General features: G+C 41.1%; 1 protein-coding gene and 1 long non-coding RNA gene across 3 annotated transcripts in view; one reads left to right on the forward strand and one right to left on the reverse strand.

Moving 5' to 3' along the window:
• The window catches only part of LOC117505045 (gastrula zinc finger protein XlCGF57.1-like), a 58407-nt gene extending 51391 nt beyond the window's left edge, over positions 1 to 7016 (reverse strand). The window contains exons 1-3 of the mRNA XM_034164577.1: positions 6916 to 7016; positions 763 to 872; positions 495 to 678 (exon numbers count right to left, since the gene is read on the reverse strand). Of these exons, the coding sequence (XP_034020468.1) occupies positions 495 to 678; positions 763 to 870 (292 nt within the window). The 5' untranslated portion in view covers positions 871 to 872; positions 6916 to 7016. The remainder of the gene's footprint in view (positions 1 to 494; positions 679 to 762; positions 873 to 6915) is intronic.
• Positions 206 to 21052, forward strand: LOC117505052. Of its 2 annotated transcripts, none has more exons than XR_004559014.1 (3): positions 206 to 216; positions 689 to 697; positions 20822 to 21052. It is a non-coding gene; the product is annotated as an uncharacterized LOC117505052 (long non-coding RNA). The 2 variants fall into 2 exon arrangements; XR_004559013.1 differs by lacking the exon at positions 689 to 697 and adding an exon at positions 10916 to 10919.
• Positions 21053 to 23388: the final 2336 nt, after the last annotated feature.

The following is a 23388-nucleotide window of genomic DNA, read 5'->3' on the forward strand; positions in this document are numbered from 1 at the left end:
ACATCACATAAATTATGATACATATCGATACAGCACCATCACTTTACTTGAAGTGATCAAAATTTTTCAAAATACATTTTGTAATGCATCAATAAATAATGCTCAGGGGTGGTGGCCAAGTGGTTAGTGCGCTTGGTTCCTGGTTCAAACACCACCCCTGCCACATTTCTCCATGTAATGTGGAGTTGCATCAGGAAGGTCATCGACGTAAAACTTGTGCCAAGTCAACGTGCAGGCCCACTTTGGATCTGCTGTGGTGACCCCATAATGAAAACAAGTTCATAGACTGCACAGTTTATTTTCATACAATAAAATATTTCTGTAATTATTTTAAAAAAATATATATTTTTTTCTTCTTCAATTTTTTTGTGTTTCTGAGAGCCAACATATGTGTTTTGCAATTTGAGAGAGGTGATATTTAAAAAACAAATTGTACAGCCGATTTAGATTCATTCATCTCTGTGTGTCATCAGTTTCAGTGTCAAAAATCTTACCATCAGTACGTGGTCGTAAATCTGAGTTTCTGGCCAGATGTAATCCTCCACAGTACTCTTCATTAACTTCTATTTTCAGTATCCCGTCATCACTTGAGCTGCTGTCAAGAAGCTCCACTTCTATGCTCTCACCTCCATAGCTTTGATGAAGCTGTGATGACTGTGGTTTGTCTTCATCTTCACTCTTCACAGAGAAAAAAACAGTGAAAGGGAATTTAGTGACATCAGCCTCCTCAAGCCCACGAAGCTGCTTTCCCTCGTGACTTACCCAGAGTTCCTCCTGTTCCTCTTTAACATCTGGAGGCTGGTCTGGATTCTGATTCTCTTCCTGTTGCTCAAGAAGAACATCTTCTTTATCCATTAAAACCTGCTGCATGTCTGCAAAGAAGAATTTAAATAGATAAAATTATCACAGTCGGTTAATAATCCTTTTTAATATACTCCTTTTCTGTCAAAGTCCAATCCCTTGTCTGCGTCATGACACCTGGGTAATGGCTCAAGTAGGGGATTGCCTGTTGGGGTGAAATATGGTGGGGACCTTTGGTTGCCCCGTGGCCGCAACTGTAGCCACGAAGCACAACCAAAACCCTCAACACAAGATGGCTAACGGGGCTCTGGTGAAACAAGAATTCCTCAACAGTGGCTTGGGTGCAGATTGTGATGGCTTGTGACCCATTTTCTGTGAAGGAAGATGAAGGCTGCAGAAGGTCCTCAGATCCTGATCCTCTTGAGATTTCCCAGGCATCGGACCAGGCTAATCAATCTGTCAAGGATCATGTGTTTTTCAGCGTGCAGTGACATTCCGATGTTAAACAAGCCCACACATAGTCATCTCTAGATTAATTCCTGGATGTAGATATCCCATCCAGGAATCAGACGGCAGATGGCTGATGTGGATCATGAGAAGATCCCCCACAGATTTACACAGACGGCTCTGATCTAAAGCGGTTCTTTTGTTCGCCACAGCCAGGTATATCAATCAATCAATCAATTTTTTTATATAGCGCCAAATCACAACAAACAGTTGCCCCAAGGCGCTTTATATTGTAAGGCAAGGCCATACAATAATTATGTAAAACCCCAACGGTCAAAACGACCCCCTGTGAGCAAGCACTTGGCTACAGTGGGAAGGAAAAACTCCCTTTTAACAGGAAGAAACCTCCAGCAGAACCAGGCTCAGGGAGGGGCAGTCTTCTGCTGGGACTGGTTGGGGCTGAGGGAGAGAACCAGGAAAAAGACATGCTGTGGAGGGGAGCAGAGATCGATCACTAATGATTAAATGCAGAGTGGTGCATACAGAGCAAAAAGAGAAAGAAACAGTGCATCATGGGAACCCCCCAGCAGTCTACGTCTATAGCAGCATAACTAAGGGATGGTTCAGGGTCACCTGATCCAGCCCTAACTATAAGCTTTAGCAAAAAGGAAAGTTTTAAGCCTAATCTTAAAAGTAGAGAGGGTGTCTGTCTCCCTGATCTGAATTGGGAGCTGGTTCCACAGGAGAGGAGCCTGAAAGCTGAAGGCTCTGCCTCCCATTCTACTCTTACAAACCCTAGGAACTACAAGTAAGCCTGCAGTCTGAGAGCGAAGCGCTCTATTGGGGTGATATGGTACTACGAGGTCCCTAAGATAAGATGGGACCTGATTATTCAAAACCTTATAAGTAAGAAGAAGAATTTTAAATTCTATTCTAGAATTAACAGGAAGCCAATGAAGAGAGGCCAATATGGGTGAGATATGCTCTCTCCTTCTAGTCCCCGTCAGTACTCTAGCTGCAGCATTTTGAATTAACTGAAGGCTTTTTAGGGAACTTTTAGGACAACCTGATAATAATGAATTACAGTAGTCCAGCCTAGAGGAAATAAATGCATGAATTAGTTTTTCAGCATCACTCTGAGACAAGACCTTTCTGATTTTAGAGATATTGCGTAAATGCAAAAAAAGCAGTCCTACATATTTGTTTAATATGCGCTTTGAATGACATATCCTGATCAAAAATGACTCCAAGATTTCTCACAGTATTACTAGAGGTCAGGGTAATGCCATCCAGAGTAAGGATCTGGTTAGACACCATGTTTCTAAGATTTGTGGGGCCAAGTACAATAACTTCAGTTTTATCTGAGTTTAAAAGCAGGAAATTAGAGGTCATCCATGTCTTTATGTCTGTAAGACAATCCTGCAGTTTAGCTAATTGGTGTGTGTCCTCTGGCTTCATGGATAGATAAAGCTGGGTATCATCTGCGTAACAATGAAAATTTAAGCAATACCGTCTAATAATACTGCCTAAGGGAAGCATATATAAAGTGAATAAAATTGGTCCTAGCACAGAACCTTGTGGAACTCCATAATTAACTTTAGTCTGTGAAGAAGATTCCCCATTTACATGAACAAATTGTAATCTATTAGACAAATATGATTCAAACCACCGCAGCGCAGTGCCTTTAATACCTATGGCATGCTCTAATCTCTGTAATAAAATTTTATGGTCAATAGTATCAAAAGCAGCACTGAGGTCTAACAGAACAAGCACAGAGATGAGTCCACTGTCCGAGGCCATAAGAAGATCATTTGTAACCTTCACTAATGCTGTTTCTGTACTATGATGAATTCTAAAACCTGACTGAAACTCTTCAAATAGACCATTCCTCTGCAGATGATCAGTTAGCTGTTTTACAACTACCCTTTCAAGAATTTTTGAGAGAAAAGGAATTCATATGTGTGAAACCATATTACAGTGCAGATAGCAAGCAGCATTTTGTTAACAGAATAGAATAGAATAGAGCCTTTATTGTCATTTTACATATACATACAATGAAATTTGTCCTCTGCATTTAACCAATCTAAGTTACAGTTAGACACAATCCAACCACTAGGAGCAGTGGGCAGCCACAGTCTGGCACCCGGGGACCAACTTCAGATGTAGAGACTCTGCCTTGGTCAGGGGCAGAGAAAGGAGCAGACCCTAAATAAGCATGTTTTTTTTTTATTGTGGGAGGAAACCGGAGTACTCAGAGGAAACCCACACAATAATAATAAATGTAATAAACAATGAAATAAACAATGTAGCAGGAAACCCTGTGAGACAGCACGTCATTTGCATAGAGTTCACGTTAATAATCTAATAATTGACAGCCTTGAATTATACCCTACCTCATTTAGATGCTGGGTCTGAGCATGGTTTGAAAAAAATTAATGCCCGGGCTTTTAATCAAGGAAATACAATACCCACCTTCTTAGACTCGGCAAGTGTTAGTGCTGAACTTCATTTCGTACCTCTGTTGCGACTGGGCATGCCCAGACTGCTCTGTCTGGTACATGCAAGGTGTTTGTTGGAAGTCAGCAAAAATTTGTTAGACAAAATCCAGTATATATACTGTTATGATTTTGCCCCCTTCTGTGATCCTGCCCTGTGATTTTCTGTTTGGTTGTTTTCTTTAGCCTCATGGTGAGTGCTGTTTTAGTTTTGACACTGGCCTTTATTTACTTTGTTGTTCTGCTTTTCTTTTCCTTTTTAGTCACTGATTGTACTGTCTGTTGATAATACTGTTGCCACATGTAGTTCCGTTCTACTTTAGTCTTCGTCTTTTATTTTCTTCTTGAGCTTTTTTGATCTCATTTTATTTTCTAGTTTCTGTCACTGAACACTCTGCTTCACTGAATTCTCTACTTCTGTCTGCTTTGTTTTATTTTACTGCACTCTTGCACCAGCCTTCACTCTGCTTCTGTTTGCTTAGTTTCATTTTCCTGCACTCTCTTGCACCTGCTGGCCTCATCTTTGTCTCGTCCTCACCTTCACCATACCTAACTCTTATCATATCCTGATTACCCCAACTGTATTGAAACCCTGTCTTTCATGTTCTCCACTGCTAGTTCATTGTTCTCTATGCCTTGTGCTTCTGCCCTCATCCCAGCGCTTTTACTCTGTTTCACGCCATAGTCTTGTTTTTGAGCGGTTTGCTTTACCCACAGGCCTTACCGTGCATGATCCTGCCTGTTTACTGGACTCTGCTTTTGTCTCTGCCCGGATACTCTGCCTCACCGTGTTTTTGAACACTGCTTATTTTTTGACTGCGCCTCAGCCCAATGCCTGCCTGTTACCTCTGCATTGCTGCCTGCCAACTTGTGTACTGAACCACTGCCTTGCTAACAGATAAAGCTTTTTGATTATTCCACCATCTCTGCCTGTGGGTCTGCATTTGTGTCCTCCACCATCTGTGCTACACATCCACGAATCCTGACATATACAGTGTTTATTACATGGAAAACTATACAAAAGCACTGGAACTTTTGTTTTTGTCTGGTGAATGAGTGTGAATATCCAGTTTGTACGATGACGGTTTAGGCTTAGGTTTTTATTGTAGTATTATATATTTTAATTATTGATGGGTATTTATTGAGCAATCAAAAGTATTAATTTATTCCAAATATGACAAACGTCATCATGACAAATTTGTGTGCATATTAGAGGGGAAAGCACTATTTAAAGGCTGCCCATTTACTATTTCAAATCTTTTACAATTTTAAAATCTTTAGGTTACCTGAGTTGATATTCATTCATTTATTCATCTTTTTTAATAGCTTGCAAACCGGAGTTTACACAAGGAACCTCAGGTTTGCAAATTCCAGTGACAATTTGATGACGCTTGGTTCACAGTGAAGTCACCCCCCACTCCTTCATATTTCATAAATTATTATAAATTATTTATACACACCAGTGGCATAATACACTGCTCTTACTCAACTTTTGTGAGGGAGATGATGTTTTAAGGTAGGGGAATGTAATTGTCAGGTAAAAAGCTGCTTTTTGACACTGCTTTCATACGATTGTTGTACAAAAACAACATCTTGGTACCAAAAACTGTCAAATTGTTCACAATATATCTTGTACCAATTGTGATGAGTAATAATTAACTATTGTGACAAATACACCAGTAATTTACATGACTTGGATTATAGGTGTTCAACACAATGCCAATCACTTGGTACTTTTACATGTATCATAGCTAACTATAACAGTACCTGCAATCAGGGAAAAAATTCCAGTCCTGTGACAGAAATATAAGAAACACACACTTAGGCGACATTAGGTAACCTCACCTTAAATGAAGTGGGGTGACAGAAATGACTGAAACATAAGAAGCACACACTGGGGTGAGTTCACCTTGAGTGAGGTGACTTCACCGGTAGTGAGTGAAGTCATCCCACTGCAAACTCACCCCAGGTAAAGTCACCCCAGTCCAGTTGAATTCACCCCAGGTGACCCCAAAGTTAATATTAAGGCCGTGGCTATGGGTACAGACCCGTATCTACAGAGACCCTTCTAAAGATACGGAGGGTGTCTTACCGACCAATCAGAATGCGCAAATATGTCCATACCCTTACCATATGCGGCTAAAGGTCCAGCAAGGCTTCAAAACTTGTACATTGTCCGTATCTTCAGTGAACCTCTGTCCGTACCTTTAGCACTCCTGCAGAAGATACGGATGTCCGTATCCTTAGCTACTTCGTAATATTAACTTTATTAAAGAATGACTAGTTTAAAGTTAGGGACCTGCCAGTGTGATTTATCGAACTGGGCAGTGCTCCCTGCTTCTCCCATCAATGGGCTTTTTACCTGATAATTACATTCCCATGCCTTAAAACATCATCTCACTTAAAGAACCTGAGTAAGAACAGTGTATTATGCCACTGGTGTGTATAAATAATTTATTACATGTACATTTCAAATTTAAATATTGTGTTACTGGAGTGGGGTGACTTCACCTGGGGCGAGTTCACAGTGGGGTGACTTCACTCACTACTCAAACTGCCTGCCCCCACATTGCACAAATGCCATTTGCACAGCATTATTTGCACAATTGTTGGTTATTATTGTAGCCTGTTTATTGCTGTTATTTCTGTACATATGTAAACTTATTAAATGTTGTACTACCACTGCTTGAGAGGCCTGCACACATCGTGATGTAGCTACAATATACAGTGCTTTGATTTTTGAAAGGTGCTGGATGTTGATCGAGTCAGGACGCCACCTATGATTAACAAAATCTAAGTGGGTTTTTCATGTGTCTTTATTTATACTCAAAACAGCTGAATTATCCTTGATGTATTATTTTTTTTCTGACATGACGAGACGACTGTGTAATAACGCTCAAAATAAAGTTTAGTGAACAAACCTACTCTGTATCAGAGAACTTTAGCCTTAAAAACAGCATTCAGCACTTTGACTTGTTTCTTCTCTTCTTTTAAATCACTAGTTTCTTCTCGGTGCTGAGTTTTTTTTCCTCATTAGCAGCAGTTAGCCGCTGTTTAAAACGATCTTCTCGGCTGTCCGACGTTTTGCGCTAACTTTCTCTTTTCCTCTTATTCTGAATTATTGTCCGTTTTGTGGCTCTTGGGCTATTTAAGAAACATATTAGAGACTTACAGGGTGGAGTTTAATTTGTTCCGAGGAAAGTTTTCAGTATCCAGCTAACTAGCTATCGCGTCGGAAGCTAACAGGAATGCACATCCATTCGTTCTGTATTGTTTTTTGGGAGGACATTTGCTATTAAAGTGGATTACTGCCACCTGTTGACTGGAGTGGGAATAGTAGATTAAAATGACTGGATGATGATTATTATTATTATTATTATTAACCCGCGTGAAGCTGCTCCCCTCCCTCATTGAAAACATTAAAATAGCACTGTTGTTCATTTGTGCTGGTTTGTAATGTAAATACTTTCGTATGTGCTGTTAAAGCTTTTGCGTAAATCAAAAATGCATTTCTGACTCTCACCCCCCCACGTCCAAATCACTCCAAAACTGGTCTCTATCGTTTGTGTCAGCTTTGTGCTGTTCAAATAATTTGGTTAAGACTTAGCCTACAGCCTACTTTTTAGACCTCCATGTGCCGCTTGCCCACGTCCTGGGTTAAGCACTCGACGTGCGACAGTCTCCGGCAGCGGGGTTGCCTGCAGCCTCCCGCACCCCCCTGGCCCTACCGCACTGCCCTCCTGAGAGCACTGCGAGCCCCCTCTGAGGCAATGCACAACAAAACCAACAGATCAGACGAGACGGGGATTTGATGATGGGTTCTTCCCTCTTCACTACTGAGGGAATACCAGGATTCCCTCAGTAGTAGTGAGTGAAGAGGGAAGATTGCACAAGAAATGTGGCGCACGAAAGGCCGCCAATTGAGGCTCAACCCATAGAAGGTGTGAGGATGGTAATGGCCCCCGTTACGCCAGGGTCAGGTCTTCCCGGAGTCGGGTTGCTTGGGAATGTAGCCCAAAACAGGTGGTAAATTGTCTAATTATTAATATGCTTAAATTCAGCGGGTCGTCTCGTCTCATCTGAGGTAGTTGCCAAAAGGTGTTGGTCTTTTGTGTGTGGCCACCGAGGTGGCTCACGGTGCTCTCAGGAGGGCAGCACGGCAGGGGGATGCCCATGAGAGGCTGCAGGCAACCCCATTACCGGAGACCGTTGCGTGTCATCTGCTTAACCCACAACGCGGGTAGGTCGCACATGGAGGTCTAAACAGACTAACAGTGAATTATTAAGTGAATTATTTGAACAGCAAAAACCCGGCACAAATGATAGAGACTAGTTTGCGCTCAGAAAATCACAGGTCAGAAAATGTATTTTTGAATTACTCAAAAGCTTTAACAGCACAAACAAAAATCTTTACGGCACAAACGAACAACAGTGCGAGTTTATTATTTTGAATGACAGGTGAAGCCAGCAAGTTGATGTCACACGTAAAAAAAAAAAAGGCCTAAACTGTGAACAGGTGAAACCGTAAAAGCATTTGTAAAATCTTAAGATTGACTGGGTTGAAAAAATATTGTTTGTTAATGATTTATTGGATTCTAACAAAGACCTATTAGATTATGCATCTTTTCTTTACAAATGTAAACTTGCTTGTAGTTACTGTGAATTTAGAAAGGTTTATGAAGCAATACCATCATCATTAATTTAATTCATTCAAAACACCCTAAGATATGCAAATGTTGAGGCTATATTATCAAAATTAGTGATTCATGATTACATAAGCTGTGTGATAAGAAATGATCCTGAATTCAAGATTGTACCACAGAGATATGTACTAAGTTTCCGGAGTTTTTGGCGCATCCTGCTTTGAACAAAGCATATTTCAATTATATTAAGTGAAGGAGACCCTTTTCAAAAATCAGCTTTATCCAACTGTTGCTTTTCTCAAAAAAGATTCAATCTTGTATTCTGTCCTGTGTCTCAAAGATTTTTGGTCAATATTAAAATTCGTATTTGTAGCTAAAAATGAATTATATTCCTCCTTTTGATACTATTAGTACTCTCTTCTGTATGGATATTTTAAGCCCCTCAATCTCAGACATGGTAAATGTTATTTTACTTATGTGTAAATACCATATCCACAGTCCTAAGTTGAAGAAAAGAAAACCCTCCTTTGGCTGTCACAAAGGAGTTAAATTTTTTCCCCCTCATCTTTAAAAAAACAAAACAAAAGGGCAAACCTGCTATTAAGATCACTGCTGATTTTTCAAATTTCTTATTTTGTTTTCCCTCTAGTCTTGGGTATATTGTAAAATTTGTGTAACTTTCTGCCTGTCTCAAATAAATAAATAAATAAATCAATCAATCAATCAATCAATCAATCAATCAATCAATCAATCAATCAATCAATCAATCAATCAATCAATCAATCAATCAATCATATGCGAAACCTCGTTCCTAGCCCGACAACCGGCCTTGATTGGTTGGCGGCCATGACGCTGAGGTCAGCCTATGCGTCAGCCTCACGTTGATGTGGCGCGAGCGCTGCTCTCCTATTGGTCGTTTAGAAGAGGGAATTGCAGCGCTGCTCTCCTATTGGTCATTTAGGAAATTCCGCTGAAGCAAACTGGCGGCCATTTTGCCACTCCCAACTTATGCGGACCGCAATACAAACAGCTAATTCGAACGTCAGCAATTTCAAGTAAAAACTGAGGTGATTCTCTCATTGACTTATGTTTGTTTTTCGGATAACGTAAGAGTGATCCCTCCTAATCTATGCCTGCCGTGATTAACTTTTTGATTTTTATTTGATATTTTCTTTCTTTCTTTTATTACTTTTACACTTTCTTCCCTTCTATTTGTAGCGGGATGAAGGTCCCGCCACAAAGGTCATGCGGTCACATATTCTCACTTACTGATATCTCACTGGGGCAAATACTCACTACTAAAAATGATCATTCTTTAAACAAAGTTTATCAAAGTCTTGTGGAATCATCAGCAAGCTTATATATATATACTCAACAAAAATATAAACGCAACACTTTTGGTTTTGCTCCCATTTTGCATGAGATTAACTCAAAGATCTAAAACTTTTTCCACATACACAATATCACCATTTCCCTCAAATATTGTTCACAAACCAGTCTAAATCTGTGATAGTGAGCACTTCTCCTTTGCTGAGATAATCCATCCCACCTCACAGGTGTGCCATATCAAGATGCTGATTAGACACCATGATTAGTGCACAGGTGTGCCTTAGACTGCCCACAATAAAAGGCCACTCTGAAAGGTGCAGTTTTGTTTTACTGGGGGGGGGGGAAACCAGTCAGTATCTGGTGTGACCACCATTTGCCTCATGCAGTGCAACACATCTCCTTCGCATCATCCGTGAAGAGAACACCTCTCCAACGTGCCAAACGGCAGCGAATGTGAGCATTTGCCCACTCAAATCGGTTACGACGACGAACTGGAGTCAGGTCGAGACCCAGATGAGGACGACGAGCATGCAGATGAGCTTCCCTGAGACAGTTTCTGACAGTTTGTGCAGAAATTCTTTGGTTATGCAAACCGATTGTTTCAGCAGCTGTCCGAGTGGCTGGTCTCAGATGATCTTGGAGGTGAACATGCTGGATGTGGAGGTCCTGGGCTGGTGTGGTTACACGTGGTCTGCGGTTGTGAGGCTGGTTGGATGTACTGCCAAATTCTCTGAAACGCCTTTGGAGACGGCTTATGGTAGAGAAATGAACATTCAATACACGAGCAACGGCTCTGGTTGACATTCCTGCTGTCAGCATGCCAATTGCACGCTCCCTCAAATCTTGCGACATCTGTGGCATTGTGCTGTGTGATAAAACTGCACCTTTCAGAGTGGCCTTTTATTGTGGGCAGTCTAAGGCACACCTGTGCACTAATCATGGTGTCTAATCAGCATCTTGATATGGCACACCTGTGAGGTGGGATGGATTATCTCAGCAAAGGAGATGTGCTCACTATCACAGATTTAGACTGGTTTGTGAACAATATTTGAGGGAAATGGTGATATTGTGTATGTGGAAAAAGTTTTAGATCTTTGAGTTCATCTCATACAAAATGGGAGCAAAACCAAAAGTGTTGCGTTTATATTTTTGTTGAGTGTATATATATATATATACACACACACACACGAGGTCTGTTAGAAAAGTATCCGACCTTATTATTTTTTTCAAAAACCATATAGAATTGTATCACGTGTGATTACATCAGACATGCTTGAACCCTCGTGGACATGCAAGAGTTTTTTCACGCCTGTCAGTTACGTCATTCGCCTGTGGGCAGTCTTTGAGTGAGGAGTCGCCCACCCTCTCGTCGATTTTTTCATTGTTTAGGAATGGCTCAGAGACTGCTGTTTTGTTTGATAAAATGTTTTTCAAAAACTGTAAGGCACAACTGAGTGGACACCATTCGATAAATTTAGCTGGTTTTCGGTAAAAATTTTAACGGCTGATGAGAGATTTTGGTCTGGTAGTGTCGCTTTAAGGACAGCCCATGGCGCCTGACGGCGATCTGCGCTTCGAGGCGGCAGCGTCTCACCGTTTCAAGTTGAAAACTTCCACATTTCAGGCTCTGTTGACCCAGTAAGTCGTCAGAGAACAGAGAACTTTCAGAAGAAGTCGGCATGAGGAGTTTATTCGGACATTCCATTGTTAACGGACATTTTGTAATGAAAGAACGTGCGGGCAGAGTTGCATGTCGGGCCGGACCCGACCGCGGGGGGTCGCGACAGGAAAAACACCTCCGTTGGAAACCTTAACGGGCAAGTTGGAACATGTCCAACTGTTAAACAATTTCTCAGTTACTCACTTGTTGAAAGCCATCAAAAGCCGCCTGAATTTTACAAATGGTTTTCAACACGGAGGTGTTTTTCCTGTCGCGGCGCACACAGATTTGCCGAGTCGTCACGGAAACGACTCGGCGAATTTGCGCGCACGTCTTTCATTAAAAAATGTCCTTAAACAGTGGAATGTCCGCATAAAGTCCTCATGCCAGCCTCTTCTGAATCTTCTCTGTTCTCTCACGACGTCCTGGGTGAATTAAGCCTTAAATTAGGATGTTTTCAGGTCGAAACAGGCCGACGATGGCGCCTGGAAGCGCTGCGCGACGTCTTGCTCCGTGGGAAGTCCTTACAGCGACAGAAACACCCCATAATCTCTCATCAGCCGTTAAACTTTTCACCGAAAACCAGCTAAATTTCTCGAATAGTGTCCACTCGGATATTCCTCACAGGTCCAGAAAAAATTTTGATAAAGCAACGCGCGCCGTCTCGAGCAGCGTGTGAAACAAAGGAATTCAGCTGAGAGAGCTGAACCACATCTCACTCAAGGCCTGCCCACAGGGAAATGACGTCACCGACACGCGTGAAAAAACTCACGCATGCTCACGAGGGCTCAAGCATGATTGGTGTAATCGCACGTCATTCCAATCCATATAGTTAAAAAAAATAAAAGTGTCGGTTTCTTATCTAATAGACCTTGTATATATATATATATATATATATATATATATATATATATATATATATATATATATGAGGGCTGTCCGTAAAGTATAGGTCCTTTTTATTTTTTTCAAAAACTATATGGATTTCATTCATATGTTTTTACGTCAGACATGCTTGCACCCTCGTGCGCATGCGTGAGTTTTTCCATGCCTGTCGGTGACGTCATTCGCCTGTGAGCACTCCTTGTGGGAGGAGTCGTCCAGCCCCTCGTCGGAATTCCTTTGTCTGAGAAGTTGCTGAGAGACTGGCGCTTTGTTTGATCAAAATTTTTTCTAAACCTGTGAGACACATCGAAGTGGACATGGTTAGAAAAATTAAGCTGGTTTTCAGTGAAAATTTTAACAGCTGATGAGAGATTTTGAGGTGATTCTGTCGCTTTAAGGACTTTTCACGGTGCGAGACGTCGTGCAGCGCTCTCAGGCAGCGTCATCAGCCTGTTTCAAGCTTAAAACCTCCACATTTCAGGCTCTATTGATCCAGGACGTCGTGAGAGAACAGAGAAGTTTCAGAAGAAGTCGGTTTCAGCATTTTATCCGGATATTCCACTGTTAAAGGAGATTTTTTTAATGAAAGACGTGCGGACGGGTCCGCGCGTCGGGACGCAGCCGGCGCGGCGCGGCGGCACAGGAAAAACACCTCCGTGTTGATAACTTTTTGTAAAATCCAGGCGGCTTTTGATGGCTTTCAGTGGAGTGAGTATATGAGAAATTGTTTATCAGCTGGAGATGTTCCAACTTGTCCTTAAGGCTTCCAACAGAGGTGTTTTTCCTGTGGCAGAGCGTCGCGGCGGCTGCGAGCCGACGCTGCAATCCGCCTGCACATCTTTCATTAAAAAATCTCCTTTAACAGTGGAATATCCGGATAAAATGCTGAAACCGACTTCTTCTGAAACTTCTCTGTTCTCTCACGACGTCCTGGATCAATAAAGCCTGAAATGTGGAGGTTTTAAGCTTGAAACAGGCTGACGACGACGCCTGAGAGCGCTGAGCTACGTCTCGCACCGTGAAAAGTCCTTAAAGCGACAGAATCATGTTGTGTGTTGGGGGGGGCGTGGCTGGATGTTTTGGTGTTCTTTTCTTTTCTTTGCTCTCCAGGTGGCATGAGGGCTGATTTGTCTGTGAAGAAGGTGCTGGCTGAAGAGTCTTCACCCTCATTAACATCATGGAAAGCACCTGTGAGTGGTGCTCACGTGCAACCTGGACGACTTGCAGCTGAAGCAGATAATTGGATGGCGTTCTGCATTTAAGTCATGTGTGATTCAAGCAGAGCTGCCGGGAACTCGACCTTGTGACGTTCGTTTGTGAGACGCTGAGGACCGCGCCTGGGTTTTGACACATCGAGCCCATGAAGCGGGGAGGGGTGAGGAAACATGCTGTCAGCACACACGAAAGGTAATTGAGTGTTTGAGTAGTTGTTGATAGTGGCTTGGTGTTTTGTTGCACAGTATACTGGAATTGTAAAAAGAATTGTGCAGTTTGCTTCTCACTGCTGTGGCGTGAAGGATAAGTGATCCTCCACTTGTTGTGAGAAGCTGCTCATTTGCATAAAGTAAAAAAAAGGACACTGACCTGAGTGTGTTGCTGATAGCGTGTGTTTATTGGAAGATATAGTTGTATCTGTTGCCTTACCTCACCTTCTCTTTGCTTCACAGAGAATCAGTTTGTCGTGTCCACCTGGGGGGTGCTTGGCGGTGGTAGGAAGTCCAGGAGCGCCGGCTTTAATCCTTGCGGGCGCTGGAGAGCGAGCCGCGGATCACTCCACCAGAGGGACGTTGTTTTTATGTTTTTACACTTTTAAGCACAGGTGAATAATAAATAGTTTCTGTTTGGAACCGCTCTCTGGTTATTTTTAGCGCTGGGTCCTGTCTGACGCAGGTCCGCTCCTCAACCCGCGTCGACACATAACAGAATCACCTCAAAATCTCTCATCAGCTGTTAAAATTTTCACTGAAAACCAGCCCTCGTATATATATATATATATATCTCGGGTGTCCCAACATTTTGTCAGGCATCAACATAAACTTCAGGGTCTCTGCAAGTAAAAAAGAAACATAAGTGATTACTTTTGTAGCATTTAAGGGTCAAACGAGTGTTTTAAATGTGTATTTTTTGGGACACCCTATATATATATATATATATGTGTGTGTGTGTGTTGGTACCATTTCATGAACATAAATGGATGGATAACAAAAGTCATGATGGATAGTACAGAAATAGTGTATATTTTTAAATAGTCGCACTAAAAGAATAAAACACCACTTAACTAGTGTTGGAGTGGACCTTTTTACCACAGTATCACACAACTGTGAACCCAAAACATCAACATGTAAATATCAATTTATCTTGGTCGCCCCTGAGCGTTTGTTTAATGACAAGAGACCATTGCTCAGTTTGACCTCATCACAGTTTTAATTAACAGCCTGAGTCAAATTGTAATAGAAGTTCTGCTTGGTTCAATACAGGCCTGACAGAGTAAATCTATAGCCCAGTAAAGAGCCTCGCTTATTGCCTCTACCTTTCTTTTGTACAATTCTTGATTCCTCCCTAAACTGACATTGTGTGACTATCTTAGACGTTGTCCTATTGTCTGATTGGATTTGTCTTCTATCTTATTGACAAGCGCCGTCTTCCCATCTCTCTCCGGCATTACCTAAGAAAAAAGTTACGTGTGCAGATATTCACATGACTCGCGGTTTTATCTGACCTTGCTAACTGAAAGCAACAATTCTCTAATCTACTCTCCCGCGCCTGAGTTTCACATTCCTGTAACAAAAACATACAGTGACACAAACTGTTCTTTCAGCGTATCTACTTAGCAACAGCATAGCAACCGCATGGCAACAGCCATAAAGGTCACATCAAGTTACAGCACTTCAACAATGGGTACATAGAAAAATGAGGAAAAACATAAAAAAATATTAGTTCAAACAGCATATCATGAAAATAAACACCTAGCCTTAGCACAAGCAAGTATGATCATAACCATAATATATCTTCACTAGCTACAGGAGAGTTAGTTTTCCTGCAATGACAATATTTATTACACACAGCTCTATGAACTTCAGCCTAATACAACCCCTGGCAAAAATTATGGAATCACCGGCCTCAGAGGATGTTCATTCAGTTGTTTAATTTTGTAGAAAAAAAGCAGATCACAGACATGACACAAAACTAAAGTCATTTCAAATGGCAACTTTCTGGCTTTAAGAAACACTATAAGAAATCAAGAAAAAAGATTGTGGCAGTCAGTAACGGTTACTTTTTTAGACCAAGCAGAGGAAAAAAATATGGAATCACTCAATTCTGAGGAAAAAATTATGGAATCACCCTGTAAATTTTCATCCCCAAAACTAACACCTGCATCATATCAGATCTGCTCGTTAGTCTGCATCTAAAAAGGAGTGAACACACCTTGGAGAGCTGTTGCACCAAGTGGACTGACATGAATCATGGCTCCAACACGAGAGATGTCAATTGAAACAAAGGAGAGGATTATCAAACTCTTAAAAGAGAGTAAATCATCACACAATGTTGCAAAAGATGTTGGTTGTTCCCAGTCAGCTGTGTCTAAACTCTGGACCAAATACAAACAACATGGCAAGGTTGTTAAAGGCAAACATACTGGTAGACCAAGGAAGACATCAAAGCGTCAAGACAGAAAACTTAAAGCAATATGTCTCAAAAATTGAAAAATGTACACCAAAACAAATGAGGAACGAATGGGAGGAAACTGGAGTCAACGTCTGTGACCGAACTGTAAGAAACCGCCTAAAGGAAATGGGATTTACATACAGAAAAGCTAAACGAAAGGCATCATTAACACCTAAACAGAAAAAAACAAGGTTACAGTGGGCTAAGGAAAAGCAATTGTGGACTGTGGATGACTGGATGAAAGTCATATTCAGTGATGAATCTCAAATCTGCATTTGGCAAGGTGATGATGCTGGAACTTTTGTTTGGTGCCTTTCCAATGAGATTTATAAAGATGACTGCCTGAAGAGAACATGTAAATTTCCACAGTCATTGATGATATGGGGCTGCATGTCAGGTAAAGGCACTGGGGAGATGGCTGTCATTACATCATCAATAAATGCACAAGTTTATGTTGATATTTTGGACAATTGAAAGGATGTTTGGGGATGATGAAATCATTTTTCAAGATGATAATGCATCTTGCCATAGAGCAAAAACTGCAAAAACATTCCTTGCAAAAAGACACATAGGGTCAATGTCATGGCATAGGGTCAATGTCAATGAGCAGATCTGATTTGATGCAGGTGTTAATTTGGGGGATGAAAATTTACAGGGTGATTCCATAATTTTTTCCTCAGAATTGAGTGATTCCATATTTTTTTCCTCTGCTTGGTCTAAAAAAGTAACCGTTACTGACTGCCACAATCTTTTTTTCTTGATTTCTTATAGTGTTTCTTAAAGCCAGAAAGTTGCCATTTGAAATGACTTTAGTTTTGTGTCATGTCTGTGATCTGCTTTTTTTCTACAAAATTAAACAACTGAATGAACATCCTCCGAGGCCGGTGATTCCATAATTTTTGCCAGGGGTTGTATAAGTAATAAAGCTCGTAGCAACAACGCCTAAAGCTCCAAAACTATGCACAAGTAGACCTAATAAATGTCTTAAAATAGTTTGTCCAACACAAAACACATGTAGCTACATGCTGAGTTAATAAGCCACATATTATTATTTTTGCCTATATGCTGGAATAAGGGATAGAACGCTTAAAATTATTGCTCATTATTATCACTTACTGAGGCGTTGCTGGGATAGTAGCATAGATTTACATTTATGCTACCTGTCCATACCCGCCCGCTGTGCATAAAGTGATGACGTCACATCATGCGCAACCCAAGAACTGTCCACAGATGATAACATGAAAAAGTGAGAAGTGTGTGTTGGTCCCAATATGGATATTCCGGATGATTTTCTCATGGATAGTCCGACAATGAACAGCAGCCAAAACAGCCAGCTTGATGAGGACGCCCTGGCGAATTTGGAGAGCAGCGTGTTACCAGCCAACACGACAAAAGGTAAAGTGAGTTATGTACACATTTGCTGGGTGTCGTGCGTTTTGAAATGACATTAAATATTGTTAATGTGATTCCACGTGTTGTGTATCTCAGTAAGTGATAATAATGCAAATAACATGCAGTTGTCATGCAGTATGCATTTTCAGAGGCCCAACGTCCATGCCCAGTCACCCAAAATATCTGGGCATGGACGTTGGGCCTCTGAAAATGCATACTGCATGACAACTGCATGTTATTGTATTATTACTTCTCATTTCAATCATACTCACAGGTGAAATGTTCATCCACAGCCTTTGATCTGGCGATTTGCGCAGAGCTACACATGAAGGTATTTTTAAAACAAAATTACAAAGAATAAAGTTGCGTGCGCCTCATTAAAGATCAATAGAAAAGAGCGTTCAGGAGCAGGACATCAGAGTGGTAATATGGCAGCCAGTTTGGTTAAAAAACATTGGCCAATGAGCGATCGAGTATTATACAGAGATCAGTGGGCCCAATTAGGCCCTTTTCCACTACACAGAACTAGCTCTACTCGGTTTGGTTCCAGGTGCGGCTTTTTCCACTACAAATAGAACCTCCTCAATGCGGGCGGGGTCATCAGAGCAAACTGCAGTGACGTTGTTTTATACGCGACACAAACATTAGGCCCTTTTCCTCTACACAAAAGTAGCACTACTCGGCTCGACTCTACTCTTTTTTTGCTTTTCCATTGGGGTTAGTACCTGGTACCTGGTGTTTTGTTTTTTTTGGCACCTGCTCAGGAGTGGTTCCAAGCGAGCCCAGCTGATACTAAAATGTGATGTCAACAGGCTGTCGGCCACTGATTAGTCAGATAATGTCATCACTGGACGAGTCATGAGCACGCCGTCCAAGACGAGAATCAAACCCGCCATTTTTAAATACTCACAGTGGTGTTATAGCGTTGCGTTATAGTCTGTAGTCTGCTTGAAAGCACCGTTTGTTATTTAACCCATTGGTGGGAAGTACACTTTAACAAACAAAGATTTTGAGTCTAAACTTGTGTTAAAGTAACATCGTTGTCATGTATATTGACAGTGAGCTAGCTGATTGCTAACTAGGGAGCTAGCCAACTCCATGCTCCACTTTAAAGTGTTAACTTCGGACAGAAAAACACCTAGTCAGCAAGACAACAAACATGTACATCTGACTAATTTAGTGCCATTACTGTGTCACTCTGTATGTTTGTGTATATATAATTTTTTTAAACTTGCTTTTGTTAATCACTTCCCATTTCTACCTTCATTATTGGCCAGGCAAGAGAAAAAGGAGCCTGTTCCAGCAGGAGAATCTCTCCATCCTGAGTGATGTTGAGGCTGAAGCTGAACTGGGCCCAGTGTGATCAACACATCCAACTGGTCCTCGATGAAGCAACGGAGGTGGAAGCTGCATTTAATCAGGCATTCCTTGGCGTGCTGGGCGAGCTTGTGCACACTATGCGTGACCAGGGCGTGTGACCTGCGCCCCCACCCCAGGACTATAGACACATGGAAATTTTGAATAGTTTGTGTTACAGATTTTTTTTTTTTTTGTATTTGCTCTTCTTTTAGCTGCAGTAAAGAATTTGACTTATGTGATTGTATCATAATTTGTCATTTCAGGCCGAGTCAACAGTAAAAAACATTTTGTCATTGATGTTTTGGTGCAATGATGGTTCATTTCTAAGAATTTTTAATTTGTGATTTGCCACTCCAGAAGACACTACATCAGGCTGAATCTTTACAAAGACTCTGGAATTATGTCAAAACTGAGATTTTAGCAAATGGTATTTAACAAACAAAAAGCTTTAGACACTTCAGTGATAGCACCATTACATCAAGGAATTCTGGTTATACAAGGGTTAGGGTTTAATGAGATGTAACATTTTCCCACAAACTATTGTACTGTGGTGTACAATTCTGCTTGATGATGTTGGGACTGGGGTGTCTCCCGATTTCGCCTCGCCCCGTTACCTTGTCCCGTGTGATTGAAAGAAGGATTTGACCAGGTATTTAAAATTACACACAATTGCCCTGGTAGATAGACCTCTACACAGAGATTTATTAAGCAGAATTTAAATATAACGGAACGAGTAGGATAAGTACAGAATTCTGCGGGTCCTTTCAGCTGCTTATCCCTGACATAGCCTTAGTAGGTCATCAGCAGAAGAGACAAACTATCTTTCCCTGGATCCCATTTTTATAATAAGAATCCACTCCACCTAGTCTAGACAAGTCATGCTATGCTTAGGCATTGTCCTCATCTTGATTGGTCTTCTCCCATCTGCTTCGGGGCTTAGTCCTGCCCACTGCGCTGTGCTGTCTTCTTGCTTGACATGCGCTGTCTCCATCTGACTCCAGGGTTTTTACCTAATAAGGAGCTGTTTGACCCGTTTCTAGCTGATAGTGCAACACCTTTTCTACAGGGTGACTCTTACTAGAACATCTGCAATTCTCAGTATGTCTGCGGGAGACTACCAGATTCACAACACATTTCTAAAATGGCACAATAAACTAACTGAAACAGAACCTAAACTAAACATCGTGACAACAGTTTCTAACCACCTGGGCATATGTCTGTTGCTTCATAATCTGCACAGCAACAAGCTCTTAATAAATGAGTAAATGATCAAGATAAAACATAACAAAAATGGGAAAGAGCACAAATGGTTAATGCATAATTAAGCACATTTAGGATATACTTGTATATTCCTTCAATTCCCCCTTTTGACCTCTGTTACCAGAGGTCAACACCTGGAAAGAAATATAACAAAGCATGGTTAGCAAGCAAGGCCTCAACACGCAAGTAGCCCCTTCATTCTCATCATCTTCCATTTCAGGAGCAGCTGTTCCTGCTCCCCTGCCTCTGTAAGTGGCATCTGTTGAATATCTAACCCTGACAAGGTCGCTGCAATCATTTTGCTGCAAAGCATCTTAATGCAGGGAATACAACAGCAAATAAAAAAAAAGAAATAATTAGCTCAGCCAGCAAACAACCATAAAGACCTGCAAGCATCCTCACAACAAACTCAAGCGAGGGATGCTACTTCCTTACACCAAAGGTTATGGAAGAAATGAAAACTTTTACTCCTTTTCACTACCTTTACTTTTTTGACCTAAATTCTTTTGTCTCCTGCATCATCCTTGAGGGTTCCCGAACAGGGGCACACTAGGACAAATGGTACCAAGTCCCTTGCTTAGTCTCCACCTGGATGGAGAGTGAGTTTGCTTTGACCAACTTAAAAAGGTCCTGCGCACCGTGGTTCAGTCCACTTTCGATTGATGACTTTCAACCACACCCACTCTCCAGGAGTTACTGGTTTTCCCACAGGTCCCTGTGGAGAGTCTGCTGCTTGCTCCTCTATCGGTGAAGATAGCGATGCTACCAATGCAGTTAGCAAAGCGTAATACATTCCTGGATCAATTTTGCTTAGATCCAGGGGTGTCCCCCTTAGTCCTACAGTCCCAGGAGCCAGAAAAAGTCTCCCTGTACATAACTCGTAGGGAGTAAATCCAGTACTACTATTTACAGATGCCCTGCTAGCCATCAAGGCAATGGGCAAAGCTTCTACCCAGGTCAGTTTGGAATTGGGACAGGATAAGATTTTAATTGGCAGATACAATTATCGATTCTGCTTATCAATCCGATTCCTTATCGATTCTCTTATCGATACCTCGTGAATTTTTTGTGTACTAAAAGTAGACTTTACAGGTTTTCTATGTCAGCAACATTTTATTGAACCTTAAAGTAAATAAATATGAAATTGGTCACTGAATCCTTAAACTCTGGACATAAATAAACTCGACATGTTGGATCCTTGATCTCTGGACATAAATAGAAATGGTAAATAAACCGCATTTATATAGCACTTTTCCATCTGCATCAGACGCTTAAAGCGCTTTACAAATAATGCCTCACAGTCACCCCGATGTGAGGGTGTTGCCATACAAGGCGCTCACTACACACTGGGAGCAATAAGGGAGTAAAGACCTTGCCCAAGGGCCCATAGTGATTTTCCAGTCAGGCTGCAATATGAACTGAGGATCTTCTGGTCTCGAGCCCAATGCCTTAACCACTAGACCATCACCTCCCTGCGAAATAAACAAAATCTATAGTTTTTGTCAAAAGCACTTCTTTTCATACAACCCCTGGCAAAAATTATGGAATCACCGGCCTCGGAGGATGTTCATTCTGTTGTTTAATTTTGTAGAAAAAAAAGCAGATCACAGACATGACACAAAACTAAAGTCATTTCAAATGGCAACTTTCTGGCTTCAAGAAACACTATAAGAAATCAAGAAAAAAAGATTGTGGCAGTCAGTAACGGTTACTTTTTTAGACCAAGCAGAGGAAAAAAATATGGACTCACTCAATTCTGAGGAATAAATTATGGAATCACCCTGTAAATTTCCATCCCCAAAACTAACACCTGCATCAAATCACATCTATTAACTATCTTATCTATATTAACCCTATGTCATGAAATTGACCCTATGTGTCTTTTTGCAAGGAATGTTTTCACAGTTTTTGCTCTATGGCAAGATGCATTATCTTCTTGAAAAATGATTTCATCATCCTTAAACATCAAAAAAGTGTCCAAAATATCAATGTAAACTTGTGCATTTATTGATGATGTAATGACAGCCATCTACCCAGTGCCTTTACATGACATGCAGCCCCATATCATCAATGACTGTGGAAATTTACATGTTGTCTTCAGGCAGTCATCTTTATAAATCTCATTGGAACGGCACCAAACAAAAGTTCCAGCATCATCACCTTGCCCAATGCAGATTCGAGATTCATCGCTGAATATGACTTTCATCCAGTCATCCACAGTCCACGATTGCTTTTCTTTAGCCCATTGTAACCTTGTTTTTTCTGTTTAGGAGTTAATGATGGCTTTCGTTTAGCTTTTCTATATGTAAATCCCATTTCCTTTAGGCGGTTTCTTACAGTTCGGTCACAGACGTTAACTCCAGTTTCCTCCCATTCGTTCCTCATTTGTTTTGTTGTGCATTTTCAATTTTTGAGACATATTTCTTTAAGTTTTCTGTCTTGACGCTTTGATGTCTTCCTTGGTCTACCAGTATGTTTGCCTTTAACAACCTTCCCATGTTGTTTGTATTTGGTCCAGAGTTTAGACACAGCTGACTGTGAACAACCAACATCTTTTGCAACATTGCGTGATGATTTACCCTCTTTTAAGAGTTTGATAATCCTCTCCTTTGTTTCAACTGACATCTCTCGTGTTGGAGCCATGATTCATGTCAGTCCATTTGGTGCAACAGCTCTCCAAGGTGTGATCACTCCTTTTTAGATGCAGACTAACAAGCAGATGTGATTTGATGCAGGTGTTAGTTTTGGGGATGAAAATTTACAGGGTGATTCCATAATTTATTCCTCAGAATTGAGTGAGTCCATATTTTTTTCCTCTGCTTGGTCTAAAAAAGTAACCGTTACTGACTGCCACAATCTTTTTTTCTTGATTTCTTATAGTGTTTCTTAAAGCCAGAAAGTTGCCATTTGAAATGACTTTAGTTTTGTGTCATGTCTGTGATCTGCTTTTTTTCTACAAAATTAAACAACTGAATGAACATCCTCCGAGGCCGGTGATTCCATAATTTTTGCCAGGGGTTGTACATTATTGGCATGAATGTCTTTCCATACATCTGAGCTGAGCTCTTGCAGCTGCTGTGCTGCACATCAGGATGTAATTCATAAAGAATGCAGGACGTCTCATTTTGGCAGGAAAAAAAAAAACAACAAAACAAAAACAAAATGTTTTAGTCGATTGTAGTTTGTATTACAATGTTTGGAAAGAGGTGTCATTCATTTAAAGAGGCAATTCACTCTGAAGTTATTAATTCCAACTGGACTCTGTCTTAGCAGAGAGCAGCAGAGTGTTTGGAGCTGTGCCAACAGAACAGAGGAGGATTCTCATTTCTTGACTGTAACAAGACAAGCATCCCAGTTAGTGACTTTAATCCACACAAAAGTGACTCACGATCGACATATTTTAATGGCTTTAAAAGGGGCTAAGAAGCGGACTTGCCGCTTCTGAAGAGCA

Source organism: Thalassophryne amazonica, chromosome 23, assembly GCF_902500255.1.
Source record: "Thalassophryne amazonica chromosome 23, fThaAma1.1, whole genome shotgun sequence".
NCBI lineage: Eukaryota > Metazoa > Chordata > Actinopteri > Batrachoidiformes > Batrachoididae > Thalassophryne > Thalassophryne amazonica.